Source organism: Macrotis lagotis, chromosome 5, assembly GCF_037893015.1.
Source record: "Macrotis lagotis isolate mMagLag1 chromosome 5, bilby.v1.9.chrom.fasta, whole genome shotgun sequence".
Lineage (NCBI taxonomy): Eukaryota > Metazoa > Chordata > Mammalia > Peramelemorphia > Peramelidae > Macrotis > Macrotis lagotis.
In genome coordinates this window covers 69,170,633-69,193,002 of record NC_133662.1, presented here as the reverse complement: position 1 = coordinate 69,193,002, position 22,370 = coordinate 69,170,633, and the positions used below count along the sequence as shown (strand labels likewise).

General features: G+C 32.5%; 1 protein-coding gene across 11 annotated transcripts in view; it reads left to right on the top strand.

Annotated features, from left to right (window-relative positions):
* Positions 1–22,370, top strand: part of PHIP (PHIP subunit of CUL4-Ring ligase complex) — a 192,520-nt gene that overhangs the window by 16,008 nt on the left and 154,142 nt on the right. For 10 of the 11 annotated variants that reach the window (XM_074237360.1, XM_074237361.1, XM_074237359.1 and 7 more), the window contains exons 5-6: positions 7,262–7,412; positions 7,532–7,630. In XM_074237360.1, the coding sequence (XP_074093461.1) occupies positions 7,262–7,412; positions 7,532–7,630 (250 nt within the window). Of the gene's footprint in view, positions 1–7,261; positions 7,413–7,531; positions 7,631–8,779; positions 22,366–22,370 lie in introns of those variants that run through there. The other variant, XM_074237369.1, reaches the window with a different exon arrangement.

Sequence of the window (22,370 nt, the reverse complement as noted above, 5' to 3'; positions counted from 1 at the left end):
ATTTGTCAAGATGCTATGTGATTATTTATCTTTTTGTCCTGTTTCTTAGAAATGCTAACTTAAGGTTATTGATAAATTCAGGGTGAAAATAAAGTAATAGCTAAGCAGTGGAATTTTTAATATGATAACTTAAAAATGGGATAGCATTTGCTTGTCATCTCATCTAATATTAAAAACTCAAGTCATTGATAAGGATATCATAAATGTGTGAAAGCATAAAAACCCCTTCATTTTTATCTTCTTATTACATCAGAAGATTAATATAGTGAGAAAAACATTTCAGTCGATTTTCCAGATCTTCAGTTCAGCTCAAAATTCCTTATGTTAATAAATTACTGCCACACAAAGTATGATTACAGCATATGCAGGACATAAGGAAATGCAGGACATATGCAGGACAGAAGCAAATTCTTATGAAGAGGAAGGTTCATTAGGTTCAGTGTAAAATAATTTTTAAATTCTTTAAAATGTCAGTAATGGCCTTAAGTTATACCAGAACAAGCTTTTTTGCAAGCTAGTTTAGAATAATTTGACAAAAAAAAATCTTGAGTGTCATAACAGTGATGCTAGTTTTTAGGTACTATAGTGAGGAAATTTACATGATTTGTATGCTTGTACATCATTGTATGATTATACATCATAGAATAACAATTGTTTTCTTAATTAAATTCTTTTTAATGTTTTTTTTATTTTTTCAAATTACATGCAAGCATAGTTTTTCAACATTTATCTTCTTGTAAGCTTTTGAGTTACATATTTTTCTGCCTTCCTCTTCCTTTTCCAATCCCCTCCCCATGACAGCAGGTAATCTGGTAATAGGTTTTGTGTGTGTGTGTGTGTGTGTGTGTACACTTTATTTTAAATACATTTCCGTATTCATGCTGTAAAAGAATTAAGAACTAAAGGTGGAAAAACCATGAAAAGGAAAAAGACCGTAGAAAAAGTTTTAAAAAGGGGAAACGGTATGCTCTGTATTCAGACTCCATGGATTTTTTTCTGGATGTGGATGGCATTTTCTATCACAAGTCTTTTGGAATTGTTCCATGATGAAAGACAAGTCCATCATAATTGATCATACTCTTGCTATTACTATTCCTGTTTTACAGATGTGTGGAAACTGATGCACCAAAAGTTTAAGATAAGATTAAATATAATGCTTGTAAAATATATAAACAAAATATTATCAGGGCCATCAATTGAGTCATTAATATTACAAGTATTGCACATTGTAATTTTATTTCACAAAAGTCAGACACATTTGAAATCAAGCTTGTAATATTAGTGTATTCCTTTTGATAATTCACAGTATAACTTTTATTTGTAAAAGTTACATTAAAATTTTAAAGCACAATGGTATTTTTTTCTTTTTTTTATTAAAGATTTTATTTGAGTTTTACAATTTTTCTCCCAATCTTAACTCCCCCCCACAGGAAGCAATCTGTCAGTCTTTATTTTGTTTCCATGTTGTACATTGATCCAAATTGAGTATGATGAGAGAGAAATCACATCCTTAAGGAAGAAACAAAAAAGTATAAGAGATAACAAGAGTAGACAATAAGATATCTGTTTGTTTGGGTTTTTTTTTTAAATTAAAGGGAATAGTCCTTGAACTTTGTTCAAACTCCACAGCTCTTTATCTGGATACAGATGGTATTGTCCCTGGTTGTTCCCTTTTTCATCATCTCTTCAGGGTATATATACCAGTAGTGGTATTGCTGGATCAAAGGGTATGCTCATTTTTGTTGCCCTTTGCGGGGTAGTCCCAAATTTCTCTCCAGAAAGGTTGGATGAGTTCACAGCTCCACCAACAGTGTAATAGTGTCCCAGATTTCCCACAACCCTTCCAATAACAATCATTATCCTTTCTGGTCATATTGGCCAGTCTGAGAGGTGTGAGGTGTGGTACCTTGGAGAAGCTTTGATTTGCATTTCTCTAATAATTAATGATTTAGAGCAATTTTTCATATGGCTATGGATTGCTTTGATCCCTTCATCTGTAAATTGCCTTTGCATACCCTTTGACCATTTGTCAATTGGGGAATGGCTTTTTTTAAAATTTTTATTAAAGATATTATTTGTGTTTTACAGTTTTCCCCCAATCCTACTTCCCTCCCCCCACCCCCACCCCACAGATAGCACTCCATCAGTCTTTACTTTGTTTCCATGTTGTACCTCCATCCAAATTGGGTGTGATGAGAGAGAAATCATATCCTTAAAGAGAAAAGAATTCTCAGAGGTAACCAGATCAAACCATAAGACATCTGGGTTTTTTTTTTCCCCCGAATTAAAGGGAATAGCCCTTGAACTTTGTTCAAACTCCACAGCTCCTTATCTGGATACAGATGGTACTCTCCTTTGCAGACAGCCAAAAATTGTTCCCAATTGTTGCGCTGATGGAATGAGCAAGTCCTTCAAGGTTGAACATCACTCCCATATTACTGTTAGGGTGTACAGTGTTTTTCTGGTTCTGCTCATCTCACTCAGCATCAGTTCATGCAAATCCCTCCAGGTTTCCCTGAAATCCCATCCCTCCTGGTTTCTAATAGAACAATAGTGTTCCATGACATACATATACCAGTTTGCTAAACCATTCCCCGATTGAAGGGCATTTACTGGATTTCCAATTCTTTGCCACCACAAACAGGGCTGCTATAAATATTTTTGTACAGGTAATGTTTTTACCCTTTTTCCTCATCTCTTCAGGGTATAGACCCAGTAGTGGTATTGCTGGGTCAAAGGGTATGCACATTTTTGTTGCCCTTTGGGCGTAGTTCCAAATAGCTCTCCAGAAGGGTTGGATAAGTTCACAGCTCCACCAACAGTGTAATAGTGTCCCAGATTTCCCACAACCCTTCCAACAACAATCATTATCCTTCCTGGCCATACTGGCCAATCTGAGAGGTGTGAGGTGGTACCTCAGAGAAGCTTTAATTTGCATTTCTCTAATAATTAATGATTTAGAGCATTTTTCCATATAGCTATGAATTGCTTTGATCTCATCTGTAAATTGCCTTTGCATATCCTTTGACCATTTATCAATTGGGGAATGGCTTTTTGTTTTAAAAATATGACTCAGTTCTCTGTATATTTTAGAAATGAGTCCTTTGTCAGAATCATTATCTGTAAAGATTGTTTCCCAATTTACTACATTTCTTTTGATCTTCGTTACAGTGCTTTTATCTGTGCAAAAGCCTTTTTAATTTAATGTGATTGAAATCATCTAGTTGGTTTTTAGTGATGTTCTGCAACTCTTCCTTAGTCATAAACTGCTTCCCTTTCCATAGATCAAGGACTACCTTGGTCTTCTAATTTGCTTATAAAATTGTTTTTTATGTCTTAAGTCCTGTAATCATTTGGATCTTATCTTGGTAAAGGGTGTGAGGTGTTGGTCTAATCTAAGTTTCTTCCATACTAACTTCCAATTATCCCAGCAGTTTTTTATCAAAGAGAGAGTTTTTATCCCAATAGCTGGACTCTTTGGATTTATCAGAAAGCAAATTACTGTAATCATTGCCTGCTGTTCCTCCTAGTCTATTCCACTGGTCCACCACTCTGTTTCTTAGCCAATACCAAACAGTTTTGATGACTGATGCTTTATAATATAATTTTAGATCAGGTAGGGCTAAGCCACCTTCTTTTGCATTTTTTTCATTAAATTCCTGGAAATTCTTGACTTTTTATTCCTCCATATGAATTTACTTACACTTTTTCTAACTCATTAAAGTAATTTTTTGGAATTTTGATTGGTAGGGCACTAAACAGGTAGTTCAATTTTGGTAGAATTGTCATTTTTATTATATTAGCTCTACCTATCCTTGAGCAGTTGATATTTGCCCAGTTATTTAAATCTGATTTAATTTGTGAGAAGTGTTTTATAATTGTTTTCAAAAAGTTTCTGAGTCTGTCTTGGCAAATAGACTCCCAGGTATTTTATATTGTCTGAGGTTACTTTGAATGGGATTTCTCTTTCTAGCTCTTCCTTGCTGTATATTGCTGGACATATATAGAAAAGTTGAGGATTCATGAGGATTTATTTTATAACCTGCAACTTTGCTAAAATTGCTAATTGTTTCCAGTAGTTTTTTGGATGCTTTCTTGGGATTCTCTAGGTAGACCATCATGTTATCTGCAAAGAGTGAGAGCTTTGTCTCTTCCTTCCCAATTCTAATTCTTTCAATTTCTTTTTCTTTAATTGCTGAAGCTAACATTTCTAATATGATATTGAATAGTAATGGTGATAATGGGCACCCTTGTGTCACCCCTGATCTTATTGGGAATGCCTCTAGCCTCTCCCCTTTGAGTATAATACTTGTTGATGGTTTCAGATAGATACTGCTAATTATTTTAAGGAATAGTCCATTTATTCCTACACTCTCTAGTGTTTTTAATAGGAATGGGTGCTGTATTTTGGCAAAAGCTTTTTCAGCATCTATTGATATGATCATATAATTTCTGACAGGTTTGTTGTTGATATAATTGAGTATGCTAACAGTTTTCCTAATATTGAACCAACCCTGCATTCCTGGGAAAAACCCTACTTGATCATAATGTATTATCCCAGTGATAACTGTTGTAATCGTTTTGATAAGATTTTATTTAATATTTTTTCATCTGTATTCATTAGGGATATAGGTCTGTAATTTTCTTTCTCTGTTTTAACTCTTCCTGGTTTAGGTATCAGCACCATATTGGTTTCATAGAAAGAGTTAGGCAGAGTTACATCTTTCCCTATTTTTCGAAAGAGGTTATATAGAATTGGAATCAGTTGTTCCTTAAATGTTTGGTAGAATTCACTTGTGAATCCATCAGGCCCTGGAGATTTTTTCTTAGGGAGGTCAATGATGGCTTGTTGAGTTTCTTTTTCTTAGATAGGGTTGTTTAGGTATTTAATCTCCTCTTCATTTAACCTGAGCAATTTATATTTTTGTAAATATTCATCCATTTTACTTAGATTATCAAATTTATTGGCATAGAGTTGGGCAAAATAATTTCAAATTATTGCTTTAATTTCCTCATTGGTAGTGAATTCACCTTTTTTTCATTTATGATACTAGCAATTTGGTTTTCTTTTTAATCAAATTGACCAGAAATTAACCAACTTTTGGTTTTATTAATTCAAAATAGTTTTTTTTCCTTTTGCTTTCATTAATTTCTCCTTTAACTTTTAGAATTTCTAATTTGGTATTTAATTGGGATTTTTTGTTTCTCTGATTTTTTTTTTTAGTTGCATATTTAGTTCATTGATTTCCTCTTTCTCTAATTTATTCATGTAAGCATTAAAGATATAATATATCCCCTGAGAGCCACTTTGAGTGAATCCCATAGGTTTTGGTATGTTGTTTTATTATTGTCATTATCTGGGATAAAATGATTAATTCTTTCTATAATTTGTTTTTTGGTCCACTCATTCTTTAAAATGATGTTATTCTATCCCCATTCAGTTTCCTCTATAAGTCTACCATATCTAATTCTTCTAACATTCTATTTACCTCCTTAACTTCTTTCTTGTTTATGATTTGATTTATCTATATCTGAGAGTGGGAGGTTGAGGTCTCCCACTAGTAGAGTTTTGCTGTCTATGTCTTCCTGTAGTTCTTTCAGCTTCTCCTCTAAGAATTTGGATGCTATTCCACTGGGTGCATATATTCAGTATTGAAATAACTTTATTGTCTATGATAACTTTTAGGAGGATAAAGTTTCCTTCCTTATCTCTTTTAAGGTTATATATTTTTGCAGCTGCTAAGGATTGCTACCCCTGCTTTTTTTCACTTCAGCTGAAGCAAAATATATTTTGCTCCAACCTTTTACCTTTACTCTATATGTATCTCTGTGCTTCAAATGAGTTTCTTGTAAGCAGCATATTGTAGGATTCTGGTTTTTAATCCACTCTGCTATTCGCTTACGTTTTAAGGGAGAGTTCATCCCATTCACATTCAAACTTATGATTACTATTTCTTTATTACCCTATCTTTCCTCTGTATTCCCCAGTATTTTGTTTCTCAATACCACCCCCATCAGTGTGTTTGCACTCCTATATCACCCCCTCCCCTTTCTTTCCCCTTTCCCCCTTTCCTTCCCTTCCTTTTGTTAGTCCCCCCTTTTTCCCCTGCCCCTCCCTTTCTCCTCCTCCCCCTCCCCTTTTCAAAACCCTTTTAATACTTGAAAGGTTAGATGTTTTTTAAGTTAACTGAGTATGTGTAAGTTGACTTATTTAAGCCAAGTCTGATGAGAAGATTCGGGTGTTTCTCATCTCCTCCCTTCTTCCTCTATTACCATAGGTATTTTGTACCTCTTAGTGTAATGAGATTTACCCCCATTCAATCCCCTCCCTTCTCCCGTCTCCTTCCTTTCCCCCTTTTTAAGGAGGTAGTGTTTTTAAAATCATTCTATCTGAGTCATAGAGAATTCTGAGTATTTGTCACTTCTAGCTAAGTACATTCTATCTAATAGAGTTAAAATTCTTGAGAGTTATTAGAGTCTTTCTCCCAAGTGGGGTTAAAGCCAGTTACATCTTATTGGATAGCAGTCTCATGGATAGGTCATCAATGTCCAACACTTTTGGCTAGGTATTTTCTCTCTGTTAGAGTTACAATTCTCAAGATTTATGAGACTCTTTTTACCCCATGCTGGGATATAGCCAGTTTCAACTTATTGGATAGTAGTTTTTTTTTTCTTTTACCACTCCCCCTTCTTACCTTTTCATCACAATGGCATTTTAAAACTGATAGTTTATATTTATGATTATCTTGTTAATTATAGGTTATAGCAACCATGATTCAAGTTTTATTTCTTCTTAACCTTTTTATCCAAGTTATTTGCAGTGTATTTTGGGGGGCAAAACTTCTTTGGAATCATGCTGTTTCATGGAACAAATACAAAAATTTTTAAGGAATTTAAAATTGTAATGAGAATTAGATAGGGATCATTCTGTAAAACCCTTTGTTTTTTTAAGAAAGGAAAGTTTAGTACTAAATGACAGTAACAGGATTTAAAACTAGGTATGATATATATATGTACATATATATACATATATATATAGTCAAGCTTCTTGATTTATTTTTATATATAGAGAGAAGCAACTGATAGAATAGTTAGGACAAATCTCTGCTTTAAAAATCAGTTGTGTTTATTTACAATTCAAAATGAAAATTATACTTTCCTGATAATTTTTTCCTTAGATTTTAGGTAACAGATATAATATTAGCTTTATGACATATTCATGTTTCCTTTAGCAAATATATTTTTCTATTTTGCATAATAGGTGAAGTATTATAGACATTTGGCACCTGATCATTTGCTGCAAATATGCCATCGACTAGGACCACTTCTAGAGCAAGAAATTCCTCAAAGTGTTCCTGGAGTGCAAACATTATTAGGAGCTGGAAGACAGTCTTTGCTTCGCACAAGTAAAAGTATGAAGCTTCAAAAGATAGCTTGAATGATTTAAAAATCATCATTTAAAATTTTTGTGTAAATGTGCCTATATTCAAATATATATATATATATATAAATATACATATATGTTTAATAGGCTGCAAACATGTTGTATGGAAAGGATCTGCTCTTGCTGCTTTACATTGTGGAAGACCTCCTGAGTCTCCAATCAACTATGGCAGTCCCCCCAGTATAGGTAAGTAAATTTGTTGACTTTAATCATGTGGGACAGAATTGTTTTGAAAACCAAACAAAAATTATTTTCAGATTACTTTATCTGAATTTTACATAAGAGCAGTACTGTTTAGAAAATTCAGATTATTTTTAGATATCTAATTTTATACTGTATACAGTGTATACTTTAAAAATATTTTCTGTACTTTGGGGCAAAATTTAAATCAAGGTCTCTGAGAAAATTTAAGTTGTATATTCCATAGTAGTTTCATATTCTTGTTAATTATATTTTATTGAAAAATTAAGCCTTTAGTCAAAGGTATATTAAAGAGTGGATTCTTTTTTAGGTTGGACTGAGTCTCCAGGGAGGGACCTATCCGATTCTGAAATTCTCTGTTACTAATCAGATTTTAAATTCATCCTTTTATTTCCTTCTTAAAACAAGGATAGTTTCCTTTAATTTCTTTAACCTCTAAATTGGGAAAATTGGGAATTGGTGAAATACCCACACTCATTTAGGGACTGAATAAAGGTGATGGGGGGGGTTATTGCTTATTTGTTTCATCTCATTTTGTTTAAAACAAAAAAACAATAAACCTGATTTCCTGGAGAGAATACGTCTACCTATTTATATTAGCAGCTGTTCTTTACTTATTCTTGTAGTGTTGCTTGGGAACAATATAGGGTCACATAGTAATGTATCAGAGTTGAGATTTAGATTCAAGTCTTTGTGACTTTGAGACCATCTCTTTCTCCACTATGCTTTTCATGTTAGTTCTAGGAAAATGATATAGTTGAAATATTTGTTAGGAACTACAGCAGTGCTTTAAAATTTCAATCAAATAAACTAGCCAAGGCTGCATAAAATTTAAAATTTTTACTTTTACCTACATCTAATGAAGATTTTCTTTAGATAATTGTTGTATGTTGTTGGTTTTCTCAAAGCCAGTATTTTCAACTACCTCAATGACATTTTGGAGCAGCTAGGTGGCAGTGAATAGAACAAGGGGCTTGGAGTTAAGAAGACTAATCTTCATGAGTTCAAATCCAGTCTCAGACCCTTAATAGTTATGTGATCCTAGGCAAATCACTGAACCCTGTTTGCCTCAGTTCCTCATCTGTAAAATGATCTGGAAAAGGAAATGGTAAACCGCTCCATTGTCTTTGTCAGGAAAAACTCAAAATGGGTTTACAAAGAGTTGGGTGTGACTAAAACAACCGATCAACAAAAGAAGACATCTCCATCTGGAGGTAATATCTTCTTAAATTTTCCATGTCCAAACACAGCTTCCCCATTTCAGCTCTATTTTTTCTTTCAGCATTATTACCATTTTTCAGGTAGAAAACTCGAGTCATTTTGGGTCCTTCCTTTTCTTTGAATTTCACTTCCTTTAAAGTATTTATTGGATTAATCCCTTTCTTTCCATTCTTCCTGATCTCACCCAGATCAAGTCTTTCTCATCTCATGCCTAGTAGGTTAATATCAATCATCTTGTCAGTCTCCACTCCTCCTACTCTAGTCTGCAACCCAAGGAAACACAATACACCAGTCAGATTGATTTAATGCCTTCCCCTTGCTTAGTAAAACTTAAATAAAAACTTAAACTTAAATAAAACATTTATTAACTTCTTAGTACATGTGCTACTTACTATTCTAAATGCTGGAGATTCAACTACAAGCCAGGAGAAGGAAAAGGTCAAGTTTTTGGTTTGGGGTAAGATGAAGTGTGTCCCTGCTTCTTCCTAGAAGGGAAGGATGTATTAGTTATAAGAGCAGTCTCAATTAAGTGTAGACTCTTTGCTGTTGTCTTTAAAGATTCCCTAGGGCTTAATCTACATCGTGATTATCCTGCTTTATTTTTCATTAAATATAAGTACTTAGCCCATGCTTCAGTCAATAAATAAATATTTATTAAGTTGTTTCTATATATCTAGGCACTGGGACTACACAGGCAAAAATACAGTAGTACCTGCCTTCAAGCAGGTTATAGTCTTATCATGTGAGACAGCATGTACATATACAAAACATATATACAAATTAAATTTAGGGTTGTTTTGAGAGGGAGAGCACTAGCAGTTTGAAAGAATCAAGAAAAACTTCACGAATAAGATGGAGTTTTAGCTGAATCTTGTTCAAGGAAATTAGAGATTTTAAGAGAAAGAAATACATTAGAATGGTTGCAGGACTTGTGTATAAAACTACTCCCTATTTTTACATGTATATACATATATATTCAATAAAGCTCATTTTTTCCATCTTATTTTAATATCAGTAGTATAGTTTCTCAACTCATTCCTCTCTAGGTCTTATTACATCTATATGTTTTGTTTTTCCATTTAGATTGTAAATTCTGTGAAGGCAAGCACCATTAAGTCAGCTTGTAATTTACCTATGTGTTTTATTTAGATAGGCTTCTTGAATTGCTGTGTCTGGTCTACTTGTTGATAAATCTCTATGAACTTAAGTTATAGTGGTCTTTGAGTGAAAGACAATCTATTACTTGAAGTCGTTTGATGCAGGACTTCCATAATTTAAATTTTGCTGAAATTTGAAAACCCAGGGTCACAGCTCCATGGCATAATGAGGATTCAAAGTAGGACTTTGATCATTTTCATGTAGGTTCTGTTTATGCACAATTGAAAGACAAAGATATATCTAAATTGTGAGAATTTAATTCAAAAAATTTAAATCTTACTAACACAATTCTACTAAACATAGTTCTATGTTTATTTTTTAATCTTGATTTATTTTACCTAATGTATATAATTGGTTAGCCTTTATAGTTACAAAACAACATGATATAGAATTTTGTTCAAGTATGAGTAAAACAAAGAAAACATTATTTAACATAAGGTACAGATTGCATTTTTAGAAATTTTTTTTGGATTATATTTGAGAGGGGCAAGAGTATTCTGATTTGCTATCTTAAGATGTTGCTCTTTTTTAGAACAATGTAGTCTTTGATTTAAAAAAAAAACCACAAACCTTGATAGTAATGAGGAAATAATGCATCTATATCCTTTAAATAAATTTTATCATAAAACTTCAAAAAAGCCATTAAAGTATCTTAATGTCATTTAGAAGATGAACTTTTTAAGACTTTGAAAATACTTATATTTTTAAATTTTAGTGAAAATTGATTTGTTAATTTTAGAAACACCAACAAAGTATTTTTGAGAATAACTGGAACAAAAATTTAGGTTAGATACCAAATAAACTAGTAGTTTGACTATGGAAGAGAAAAATACATCTAGATTAAATGGCAAGAGCAGGCAAATAGAAACTTGGTGGAATCGAGCATTTTTTTTCTCTTATACTTCATCTCATATAATGAAAATTAATAGAAAGGTTCAACATTTCTCTATACAACTCTTCGGGATCATCCCTTTTTTGTATATTTTAGAAGTATTTTATACAAAATGCTAGTCTGACTCCTGTTGTTTTGTATGTATACATGTGAGATACAGTTTTGAGGGCATTAGAATTTAATTCTACTACATATTTTTCATTATTTTATGTCAGTCTTCACTGTGGAATTTCAACTTGGCTTCATTGTTTTTGGGATTTGAAGACAATTTCAAGCAACTATCACTGCTAGGTTAGTAGTAAGAAAAAATAAGCACATAGAATTTTGGTAGTCTGCCTATATGTTTTTTCAGGATATTAATGACAAGACAGTGTGTTTGAAAACTTATTTGAACATTAATTTGAATACTGAATAAAAATATTTTATTTGGCATTAATAGTTGATAATTAATCATTTGAACATTAATAATGATTTATTTATTTTAATCCTATTTTGAGTTTTTTTCTGTTATTGCTTTTTTTATTACTTCCTCAACAGGATTTGACTAATAGGAAAATATCAGAAGTTAAGAAAAATACAAAGAACTCTTTTACTTTTATCATTTGGATTAATTTTCATCATGGATAGATTAATAGAGTTACATCTTGTGTGGAGGGATTGTCTTCTATTTTTCAGTTAAAAGAAAAAACCCAACTGTTTAAAGAGCCAACTCCTAGCAAAATGTTGCATTAAGAATTTAAGCTAATAAGGATGCAAAGTTAGTTTTATTGGCATATATTTGTATTTTATCCTTTTTTAATCACTGTTGTAATCTAGATAATTCTTTATTTAGATGTTCTTAATAATTCCCTGAAAATTGATATAAGTAAAAAGTCATTAATTGATTTAACATATCATTATGAAATGTTTAGTATAGGTAACATTTTCCATCTCCTAGAAGAAACTCCGATAGAGCTTTATTTATGTGAATATTGACAAATTATGGCCGGCTAGGCAGTGCAATGGATAGAGCACTAGCTTTGGAGTCAAGAAGACTTGAATTCAGATTCCAGCCTCAGGCTCTTGATATTTAAATGTGACCTTGCACAAGTCACTTAACCCTGATTGCCTCACATCCAGGGTCATCTTCAGTTGTACTGATTCATATCTTGTCACTGGACCCAGATGACTCTGGAGAAGAAAGTGAGACTGATGCCTTAGCACAAAATTCCCCTCGCTCAAATCCAATTCATGTGCTTGTCATGGCATCCCTCCTTGATATCATGGTCATCTTTGAGAGCGAAGGATAAACATTATGATAAATTATATTGAAGTTGTGTATAGCAGAAATGTTTAGCAGTCAATGTATTCCATGAAGATTTTTTTTTAGCCTATTTGAGATAGTGTTTGAGTCAGTATTAAATGTTATTGCCTTTTATTTATCTTTCAGGCCATTTTGACATTTTGGGATGTTAATTTTATTGTTGAAGGAATGCTTGGTGCTGGAACTTCCTTGGTTGTTGGCAAGCATGCAAGTGAAAAAAAAGTAAATAAGGCTACTTATCTGTCTGCTTAAAACTGGCTGCCTTAACAATTGGTGTAGTACAGATGAATTGTTAGTGTTTAGGAAAGAAACTTGATGTCAGAGCATCATTATTTTTGAGATGGGGGTGTTGTTAACAGTACACTTGTGACTTCACTTCAGAATGGAGCAAGACTCATTTTTTTTCCTCACCCATATTCTTTGAAAACTTGTATCTTTTTTTTGATGCCCTGGTATCCTCTTAAAAATTTCAATGGAATCGGGTTTTGTCAGGACCTTCCAATCCTTGTTCTGCTTGTCCTTCTTTGCTGCTCGCTACTCACTCCATCCCCTAAAAAAAGAAAGAAAGGAATCTGTGATGGATGGCTAAGTTTTTACTAGAAGAGGCAGTGATGTGTAATGAAAAAAATGCCAGGACTAGCCTAGGTTAATAGAGGCATATCAACTTTGCCAGTTGGTTATAAATTCTCTTGCTCTGGTAATTCATGAAATAAAAATAAAAAGCCCTCATTCTTGTGTGACCATCTCTGCTTCTGTAGAGATTTTTTTGACTGAGTGTGAAAAGAAGCAGTAAATACTAAAAATTACAGCATTTTTAAGATAGTAAAATATTAATCTAGTTTGTGCCATAGATACAAGATACCTATACAGTTGAAAAATATCATTCTTTACGTTCTCTCTATAAACGAAACAGAAAGACAAGGAACTTGAAACTAAATATAAGTGACACACATATTTAAAAATTAGTTGTGAATTTGTCCTAACTATCCATATGGGAAAAATTAAGTAGCTGAAATCTACCTATTATGTAACATTTGTAAACTACAAATGGATAATGCATTGGACCTAGAATTGAACAAGAGTGGATAGTCTTAGGGAAATTATCTAGTTCTTTTAATGGCCTCAAATATCTCTGAAATTATCCTTTTTAATACCTTAGGTAGGTAGAGGGTGGGAAAAATTGAAATATTATAAGCAAAGAATTATGAAGTGTTTAAAAGATGTCATCAAAAAATATGAAAGTAAAAAAAGATGACTTGGTCAATATGGCAAGAGTGAGGGATAAGTGATTGGTAATCTGTTTTATCGGATCATTGTGGTGTTGATAGGAGGGAAAAGCTACTTGTAAAGGGATATAGATAAGTCGTACAGAATAGGCATGCTAAGGTATGATCTGCATAATTTTAGGGAATTTCCACATCAATAAGATGACAGGCCCATTTGAGTATATCTTAGAAACTGGTTGTAAGAATAATTATCACTGGAAAAATTACAGTGTATATAAACATTTAGTTAATCTGCCTGTTAACATAAATTAAGATATAGTTATGTCATTTATAGAATAAGTTCCAGCCTTCTAGCCAACTTCAGAAAGCCCTTTCATTTTCTGTATTTGTATATGTGAGTATCTGTGATAGTCTTATTTACTTATTCACAGACTTATTTACTCACTCTGGTTTCTTGAAGATAGTGCTCCCCTGAACATAGGTTGCAGTTTTAGTATGATAAACTCGAGTCTGCCAAATGATTAGTTAGTCACATTAAATTTAGTGAGGTTTTTCAGAAGTTTTGGTCACAGCTGCTCAAGAAGACCACTTTAAAAAGGATAACATAAATTTTCATCAAAGATAACTTATGTTTTGATGAATTTTAAGATATCCTCCAATGGTTCTTTTTGTCTGGTACATTGTACTTTACCCATTTTGTCTTCTTACCTCTTCCTTAGGCCACCCAATCTCTGTTTTCCTCTCAAATATATATATCTACTTTGTCATCTGCTTAGGCACCTAATATTAGATGCCTTCTACCTTTTTTCTCCTGATTTCTTAGTAACTTGATATTTTATCTACCCTTACTTATCAATAAACAACAATAGTTGAAAATCACTGGATTTTATATATAAGAGACCTGGATTGTGGCCACTAATACTTAGAATACTCACGTCTTCATCATCCCCTTTCTATCTCCCTTCCTAAAGCCTCTACTTTCACTTCTCCTTACCCTGTCCAGTACTTCTCCCATTAGGATCTCATTTGTTGTTTTAACATGCCTGCTGTTCTTTTCCTTTTATAATACTGCGGGTTGTTTTTTGTTGTTGTTGTTGTTTTTGTTTTTGGCAAGGCAGTGAGGTTAAGTGACATGCCTAAGGTCACACATAAGTAAATATTAAGTGGCTGGGGTCAGATTTGAACTCAGGTCCTCCTGACCCTAGGGCTAGTGCTCTATCTTCTGTACCACCTAACTGTACCCCCCCCTCCCCTTTTTAGTACCTTTTTTCTTATACTCATTTACCAGAAGTAAATCATTATTTCTTAAGCCTCTGAAATCTTCATCTGTTCTCACTGTGCTATGGTGCAGAGGATAGAGTGCCAGGCCTGGAGTTCAAATACATATTAATTGTATAATCCTGGGCAAGTCACTTCACCCTGTTTGCCTGTTTCTTCATCTGTAAGATGAGCTAGAGAAGGAAATGGTAAACTACTTCAGTTTTCTTTGCCAAGAAAACTCCATATGGGGTCACAAGGAGTCAAATATGAATTGAAAATGACTGAACAACAATTCTGAAATTGGGATCTCCTATGTCCCTAATGATTGCTTAATTGCCTGGTCCAATGACCCCTTTTCATTCCTTTTTTTTTTTCTGTAGCAATTGCTGATGTTGATCCTCTCTCTCTGTGTCTCTCTCTCTCTCTCTCTCTCTCTTTTTGATACTCTGATTCTTTACTTTTCATGACACTTCCTTTTTGGTTTTCTACCTATATATGTTTCTTGTCCTTCGTTGTTGTCTTTTCTTCACCTAAATAAGTGTATGTTAGGATACTATTCTTGCCCTTATTTTCTCTGTATACTCTGTTCTCTTGATCTTATCCACTGTCATGTCATTAGTTATCTCTGTTATAAAGATGGTTCCCCATATAGAATTCATTCGTGAGTTCTGAACTTTTATATTCGAGTGACTGCCGAATGCTCTTACCACCATGCAGCATAAAGTTATCCCATGCTAGCTTTCATATACATATGCTTTCCTCTCTCTATTACTATCCTAGTTTAGATCCTTATAATTTCTTCAAACTGATGCCAAAAAATATTCTTAATTTTAGAAAAATAATGTATAGTTATGTTTTTTATATTATTTCCTTGAAAAGATTATTTCCCCTTCTAGAATGGTGTCTGGTAGCCAGAGTCCAGAAGCACTTAAACTTTTAGCAGCTTCATTTCTCTGACAATCAGAATTTTGAGAGTGAATGCTGATTTTATATAAATTTCATTGTGAAGCAAAAGTTTTTAGACCTTTGTCATCTTTTGTTGTTTGTTTCTGTTTCAGATTTCTTCTAGGTTATTTTAAAGTTTTCATTTGGAATTAGAGATTTGAATACTTTCTTAATAGTTTTTTTTTTTGAGACCAGGAAAACAAATATCAATGTAATAGATTTTTCTTTTTGAATATATTTTTGTTCTTATTTTTATGTCACCTAAATTTCCCACTGTATCACCCCATGCCTCCTCCCAAAGAGCCATCGCTTATAGCAAAGAATAAAAAGAAAAACAAATTCAGTGAAATTAATGAAAACATTGCAGAAATGACATCAAATTTTTTTTTATTCTTAGTATCCCCCTACCTCAGCAAACAAAAGAGGAAAGAAGAGATTACTTGTTTAAGGAGAGCCATATTCTTTGCTGAGAATTTTAAAGGAGAAAGCAAAAAACAATGATGGTTTCTGACATTAACCAGTTTGTTTTTTAATGTAAGAAAACTAAATTATATTTGAAATTTTGTTCAGTGTTTATTTTAGTATAGGACACAGTCAAAGTATCAATCTAATAGTCTTTCTTATGCATTAAATTTTGAAATGTAGTGTGGTATTAGAAAATAGATTCAGGGTCAAGAAAAGTGGGGTTCAACTCCAGCATCTGACACTTACTATGTAACTACAGACAAATAATTTACCTTCTAAGTGTTCTTGGCAGCATTTTCAAATTGCAGAGTAGTTTTTGGTCAGCATAGAAGTTGCAGATGTTGACCAACTGCCACAAAGTCTTTTCTCTCCCCTAATTTCCTGTCCTCCCCTCCCAAAAAATATCCAAAACCAACCCAAAATAAGACAAAATCCTGACATGAAGCTTAATATACTTTTATTTGTATTGATTTAAGATATTTTTGACTTGGAGATGTAAGTCTTTTAGAATGTAAAAAGCTGTAACTGAAAGACAGATTGCATACCTCAGTCTCAGTCAGGAAAACTTGAATTGATCTCGATCAGATATACCTCTGATTTATATTTATAGTGCAACCCTGAGCAAGTCTCCAAACTTCTTTACACATAAGTTAACATATTTTGTTCTAGATTTCTGATCCTGTGATATGTGAAGCTCTAAACAAATCTCTAAGACTTATGGTACAGAAGTTTCTGATGTGCAGTTTCCCCTCACAGAAATTTCTCTGCACTCATGAAATGTATAGGTTCTAGAATTTAAAGGAATAAATGATTGATGGTTTATCAGTCTGTTCTTAAAATTTATACTTTTCAGGGGGCGGCTAGGTGGCGTAGTGGATAAAGCACCGGCCCTGGAGTCAGGAGTACCTGGGTTCAAATCCAGCCTCAGACACTTAATAATTACCTAGCCGTTTGGCCTTGGGCAAGCTACTTAGCCCCATTTGCCTTGCAAAAACCTAAAAAAAAAATTATACTTTTCAGTTAACAAAGTATTAATATTCTCTTAGGAAAATTACTAAGAACTTAAGAAAATAAACATTCATATGTAGCTAGGCATGTAGGTAGACGGACAGACAGATATAATTATGTTTTTAAAAATTTGCCTACAAATGAGTTTTTCCTGTGTTAAGCCCTACTTATCCTTGGGTTTTCCATTGTAAAAATTAACCAAAAAAAAAAAAAAAAAAACCACAAAGAGACACCTGAAAACAAGAACATATTTAGGAATATGGTGAACTTTTGTGATCAGAGATTTCATGATACTTGATTTCCAGTATATTTGAGCAGAAAATGAATTATCAATATGGTATTCCTTCCATTTCAGACTGTAGTACAGCAAAAATGTTGTTACATCACACATTGATTCCTGACGCTTGCAGTAAAAATGTATAGATCTTTGTTATGTGAACTGTCTACCCTATTTTATACTTATAATTGCTACAAAATATCATATTAAGTTGAATTTATTTGTTCTGTTCCTAGTCATTTTAATTATTTTGAAACTCAATTCCGTGAGTATATATATCCTTATATATTGTTTTAAAAAACTTGGTTTGACCTTGAAGACAATTTTTTTGAGTCCTAAACTCTCTCTCTCCATGCTAGATGTCTCTAATGGGTAATGTTGATGAAGCATTTCATTCTAGGAGTGAACCAAATGAATGTTGTCAATCAGGTAGAGAAATTTTGTTTATGTAGTAGTAGTAATAGTGATGGTGATGATGATGATGATGATGATGATGATGATGATGATGATGATACCATGCTATAAAAATCTTTTTATTAAGCTATCCCTTTAGTCTCTAATAACAGTCTTTTTAGGTGGATTTGGACACATTTTTCTTTGTACGCAGAAATGTTTGTTGAAAAGAGACATGGTAGGGGCAGCTAGGTGGTGTAGTGGATAGAGCACTGGCCCTGGAGTCGGGAGGACCTGAGTTCAAATGTGGCCTCAGACACTTAATAATTACCTAGCTGTGTGTCCTTGGGCAAGTCACTTAACCCTATTGCCTTGCCCCCCCAAAAAAAACCTTAAAAAAAAGACATGGTCATTGAACCTATAGTATGAAATTTTAAAAGCCACAAAAATAAACCTATCATTAAGGAAAGCAAAGAGCATATTCAAAGCAGATCAGCAGACATCAAATCTGAGGATAACAGAGAATGACATTAGTAATTAAGTTTTTGAAAATTTATAAATAAATTCTTCCAGTACATTTCTATTAAAAATGTTGGTAGGTGGGATACATCTCTTAACATTTCAAGTAGGTATGCTTTAATAAGGTCTTTTTTTTTTCTTGCTTATGTAGTCTTTCCTGAAATTAGAGACTGGTTTACCTGTGTTAAGTATAAATACAGCTAGATTCCAATTAATGCAAATAAGAAATCTCATGATATGGTTACATTATTTAAATGAACTGCTTATTTTCTTTGGACTAGAATCAGTTAACGTATGTTACATGCTTATAAATTCAAGCAGTACAAATTCAAATGCTTAAGATTCCACAGTAGTTCACAGAAGTAGTACTTCACAGATTCATTGTTTCTGTGGTGAGGGGGAACTAGCTGTACTTAACTCAGATTATCATGTGTTATTACAACAGATTGTAATAATTGTTTTTTTGATTTTTTTAAAAAAATAGACTTGTAGAAAAAGATAAGTGAATTTGATTTTTTTTACTGGTTTAGTTGGCATACCTCTTTTTTTGTTATTAGAATGAAAGCTTCTTCAAAGTACTAATTGTTTTATTCATTGCCTATCTAAAATGGTGTGTGGTGCTTAATTAATGCTTGTTGATTGATTGTTTTCTAAAATTTTATCATAAATCAGTACTAAAAGAAATTATGTGAATTTGAAAATACTGGCTGGTGGGATAACTTAATTTATAATCTCCATGGGCTTTGGTATTAAAAGAAGCAAAACTGGGCAAAGTGGTTAGATATACATATTACAAATGTAACATTTCTTAGTAGTTACCAGACATGCTAAGAAATATTGAATACCTTTATGACACTTAAATCCATAATGCATTTGTCTTTATAATTAGCTGTTATTAATGAAATATAAATTTTTAACTTTGTTAACATCCATTTATACTTAGATTTCTGAATGCGAATTAAATTATGCTAAATTTTTAGAGAAATTGCAATTGTTACTTTTAGGCTTGTTGGCTGATTTTTCTTACAGACTCTTGTCTGAGAATAGCTAATTTGTAGGCTTGCTTAACTGTTTATAATGAAAAATCTTAACTATTAAGCTGCTTTTCTAATAAGTATATTATTTTAAAAATAAAACTGAATTTTATTTGATTTTTTTAGTACATAATTTCTTAAAAATTATAATCATAGAAGTTCAAAGCTAGTAGCTTGTTGACTAGACAGATTACTGGACATTAGTCTACTCTCTGGATACCTTTTTGATTATCTATTTTCTGGATCAGGCTTCCATAACCTTTCTTCCCTCCACTTCTCTCTTCCCCAATTCCCTCTAGTAGAATCCTCCAAATAGAATTTACCTTATAGAGTGAAATCTTTTTAAAGTTCAAATGACAAATAGGGAAGTATAATAATGTTAGCAAAAATGAATTGCGATTGGTAGGAGCACAGTTCAGTAATTTTTTTTTAAAGAGTCACAAAAGTCCCTGATACCTGAGAAGGAAACAATGAAGGAGTTCTAAGAGTAGAGCTGAGTATGCAGAAGTATAGATTTCTATTTATTTTAGCTCTTTTATCTTCCTGAGAAGATAGGACAGTAAAAATACATTTTCTTTGCAACAATAATTTGGGTACCTGTCTGCTAAGATACTGACTGTACTAAACTTTTCTTACCTTTTTATTTTCTGTCACAAACACCTAGATAAGAGGTATTCTACTCAGTTCTTCATTTTCTTTAATGTAGTAAGTCTTTAACTTGTTAGTCTCGGGATCCCTTTTATACTCTTAAGAAATTATTGGGAACCCCAAAGAGCTTTGGGTTATACATGATTTTACCATTTTAGAAATAAAAATAACAATAAACTTATTAGAAGAGTGGCAAGACAGCTGGATTCTTATATCTGCTTCAGCTTTCAGATGTTTTTATGTATTTGAAGAAAATGTAGACTCACAGAGATCAGTAGTTAGAAAAGAAAAGGAATAATTTAATAGCCTTTTCAGATAATTGTGGATATTCTTCTTTTATATTACACCAGAACTTGAGAAAAGGTAGTCACTTAAAGGTTAGTTCAATGTGTGGCATTTGAAATCACATCATGAAATCTCATTTATTTATTTATTCATTTATTTTACATTAAAATCCATTACTCTAGCTTATACATTGAATGGATCTTTTGCCTGAGCATGTTTTTAACATTGGTTTACTGAGTTATGCAGATCTTCCAAAAATGTTAGCACATTTCATTATGTGATAACAAAAAACTGCATGTTGATATTAACTGTTAGTCTCATTAGAAAAATCTAAGTATTGGGAAGTTGTATAGCTCTTGGTGGAAGACTGAAGTTTTCCAAAATTCTGATTCTCAATTGAAAGCACTTTTTTTAAAGTCATTGGCAAGAAATACTGTACATGGTTTTCCTTGAAGTGACAGACTCATTTTATTCATTTTCAAGAAAAAAAAATCTGCCAAATACCCAAGGGTGAATAACTAGTTTGGTTCCAGCTTGGTTTGTCAATTGTTCTTTTAAGTAAAAATGGTGTTCTGTGAAAAAAAAAGTTAGTAATTCAACTTACATCTCAAATAATTTTATATGCACCTTTCTTTGAGACATCCATTGTAACTTAGCACAGTAGAAGTGCTTTAAGCATTTCATCAGAGTATTTGAAAAGATATGTTGTACTCAAGGGTTTAACTTTAATAAAATTAATATCTATTGCTTCATTAAGGGTGCTCTTAAATGTTACTAGTATTTTAAAAAAAACTGAGCATGTCACTGATGAATAAAATGACTGTGTATAGTTTAGTGCCATTGCTTTGATCTTAGCAATTGTACTCACCATTGCTTTTTTGCACCATCAGTGCAAATATTAATAGTTGTTCCTGGATAAACCATAAGATTAAAAAAAGTTATTCAACATTTTGCATATTTCAACATCATGTGTTTGTTGCCATATAATCACATAAAAGATTTTTAATGATTAATTGCTGCTGGTAGTACACAAATAATACGAAAAAGCTAGTCTAGCAGCATCTGTAGATTTGTCCACTTATAAAGCAGTTGTTTAATTCTACAAGTATGTTATTAATTTGGTCTTCTTGTTTGCAACTAAAAACTTTAGACCTTTAATTCATAGTTTTGTAGTCTCTGAATACTCCACAGGACAATCATTAGAGAACTATAGTTAAAACTGAAAATAATTTTGACCTCAGAGACTTCCAGGGTTCTTATACTAATTTAAAGAATCATGCTTTTTTCCCTTTTGCTTTTCTATTATTTTTCTTAGTCAAGAATCTCTGTCTCTTTCTTTAATGTTCCAAATGAGAGTAACCACTTAACTAATGTTTATTTCCCCCACACAACATTGCCGATAGAAGTAACATTTATATAGCAAAAGTCTTTTACAGATTTGAATCCTCACAGGAACCCTGAGAGGTTGGTGCTATTGTTACCATCTTCATTTTACAGATGAGAAAATAGAAGTTGAATGATTTGTCCAGGGTCATATAGTTAGTATCTGAGACCAGATTTGGACTTCAGTTTTCCTTATACCATATCTAGAACTTCCACCTAGGTTATAAAGATAGCTTTCCCTTCCACTGAATAAAATTTAAAAAACCCAAAGATCCAGGGATATATAACGCTAATATTTTCTAATAAACTGTTTAATTATAACTTCTGTGATAATTGTTAATTAAAGGAGAGAAATTGACTTGGCTCCTTCTACAGAGGGAAATAGTCTAAGAACTAAGAAAGTGAATATTGCCTTATTTTAGTAGATTACTTAATGACCCTGTTTAGTAATATTTTTGGATAAGCAAAATATGCTTGAGCTAAAATAAAATTTTCAGATTCTTAATGAAGCAATTCTGGACTATAAGCAAAATTACCAATGATCTTTTTTAATTGACCTACCATTAAGAATGTGGGTGAAAATATATTGTGGTATCAAAATAGAACTATGTGACATGTACATGATCCTTTAAAAGTTGGTCATTTTAAAATCTCTAGCCTCTTCAGGTTCTTAAGATGCTTATATTTTCCCTCCTTATTTTTTTTATA